The sequence below is a fragment of the Gavialis gangeticus genome, unplaced genomic scaffold, assembly GCF_001723915.1.
Source record: "Gavialis gangeticus isolate Ggan-Ray unplaced genomic scaffold, GavGan_comp1, whole genome shotgun sequence".
In the NCBI taxonomy this organism is placed as follows: Eukaryota; Metazoa; Chordata; order Crocodylia; family Gavialidae; genus Gavialis; species Gavialis gangeticus.
The window spans coordinates 14,897,578-14,898,461 of NW_017729011.1; the positions used below are offsets into that span (position 1 = coordinate 14,897,578).

General features: G+C 48.0%; 1 protein-coding gene across 1 annotated transcript in view; it reads right to left on the reverse strand.

Moving 5' to 3' along the window:
- The window catches only part of ZDHHC12 (zinc finger DHHC-type containing 12), a 10,844-nt gene extending 10,251 nt beyond the window's left edge, over window positions 1–593 (reverse strand). Inside the window, exon 1 of the mRNA XM_019510293.1 lies at window positions 588–593. Coding sequence (XP_019365838.1) covers window positions 588–593 — 6 coding nt within the window. The remainder of the gene's footprint in view (window positions 1–587) is intronic.
- Window positions 594–884: the final 291 nt, after the last annotated feature.

Below are 884 nucleotides of genomic sequence, written 5' to 3' on the forward strand. Positions count from 1 at the left end.
CTCCCTCCCTCCCCCGTTCCCCCTCCCTATTCTAACTTTCACTTTCAGCCTTCAAAACTTGTCTGAAGTGTCCAAAGCTTGTCCGAAGTGTCCAAAGCTTTTCCAAAGCGCTTCGGAAGCTCCGAACTGTTTCGGAAAGCCTGAATAAGCCAGTGCTTTGCTCCAGGCATGCTACTTAGGACACTGAAGCATCCGAAGAGGCCCTGGATCTGAAGTGCAGGTCCAAAGCCTCACACAGCCCTACTACACATGCTATTAAGGTGACACAATAAACTCTGGTGCAGTTTGCACCAGAGTAAACTGCTCCTGGGTGTAGTGTCTACACATGCACCTGTGACCTCAGCAATTAGAGCCAGGGTGCAGCAGACCTGGGCTGGCAGGGGGTACTGGGGATCATCCCTGGCTCCAGGTGGCAGCATCAAGCAGTGGAGGGGCTGACAGGAGCCAAGGGTCTGGCCCCTAGCAGTGCCTGGCAGTCACTGTCCACATGAGCATTTGATCACAGTTAATTATTCTGTCATAAGATAATACTGTTCTTGACAGTACTATCTTACAGCAGAGTTAATTTACTGTGCCCTAATACTGACATACATGTGGACAGTAATGCTCTGCTGTGGAGCTAATCAGTCATCTCTGCAATACGAGTACAATGCACATGTAGATGCACTGAGTCTGAATTAAGTTCAGCCTGCCCACTTCCATTCGCAGGGGCTCTACGCTGTTCAACACATGCAATCAAGTCAAGGCCACCTTCTCTCTGTTTTACAATGGTCACAGGCCTTTTTTCCATCACATTACCAGCAAATTTTCTCATTAAAAGTGTTTATCACCAAGAAGGACTCAAGAGTGGCAGCTGTAAAACAGATTCTTTCACATTCATACAA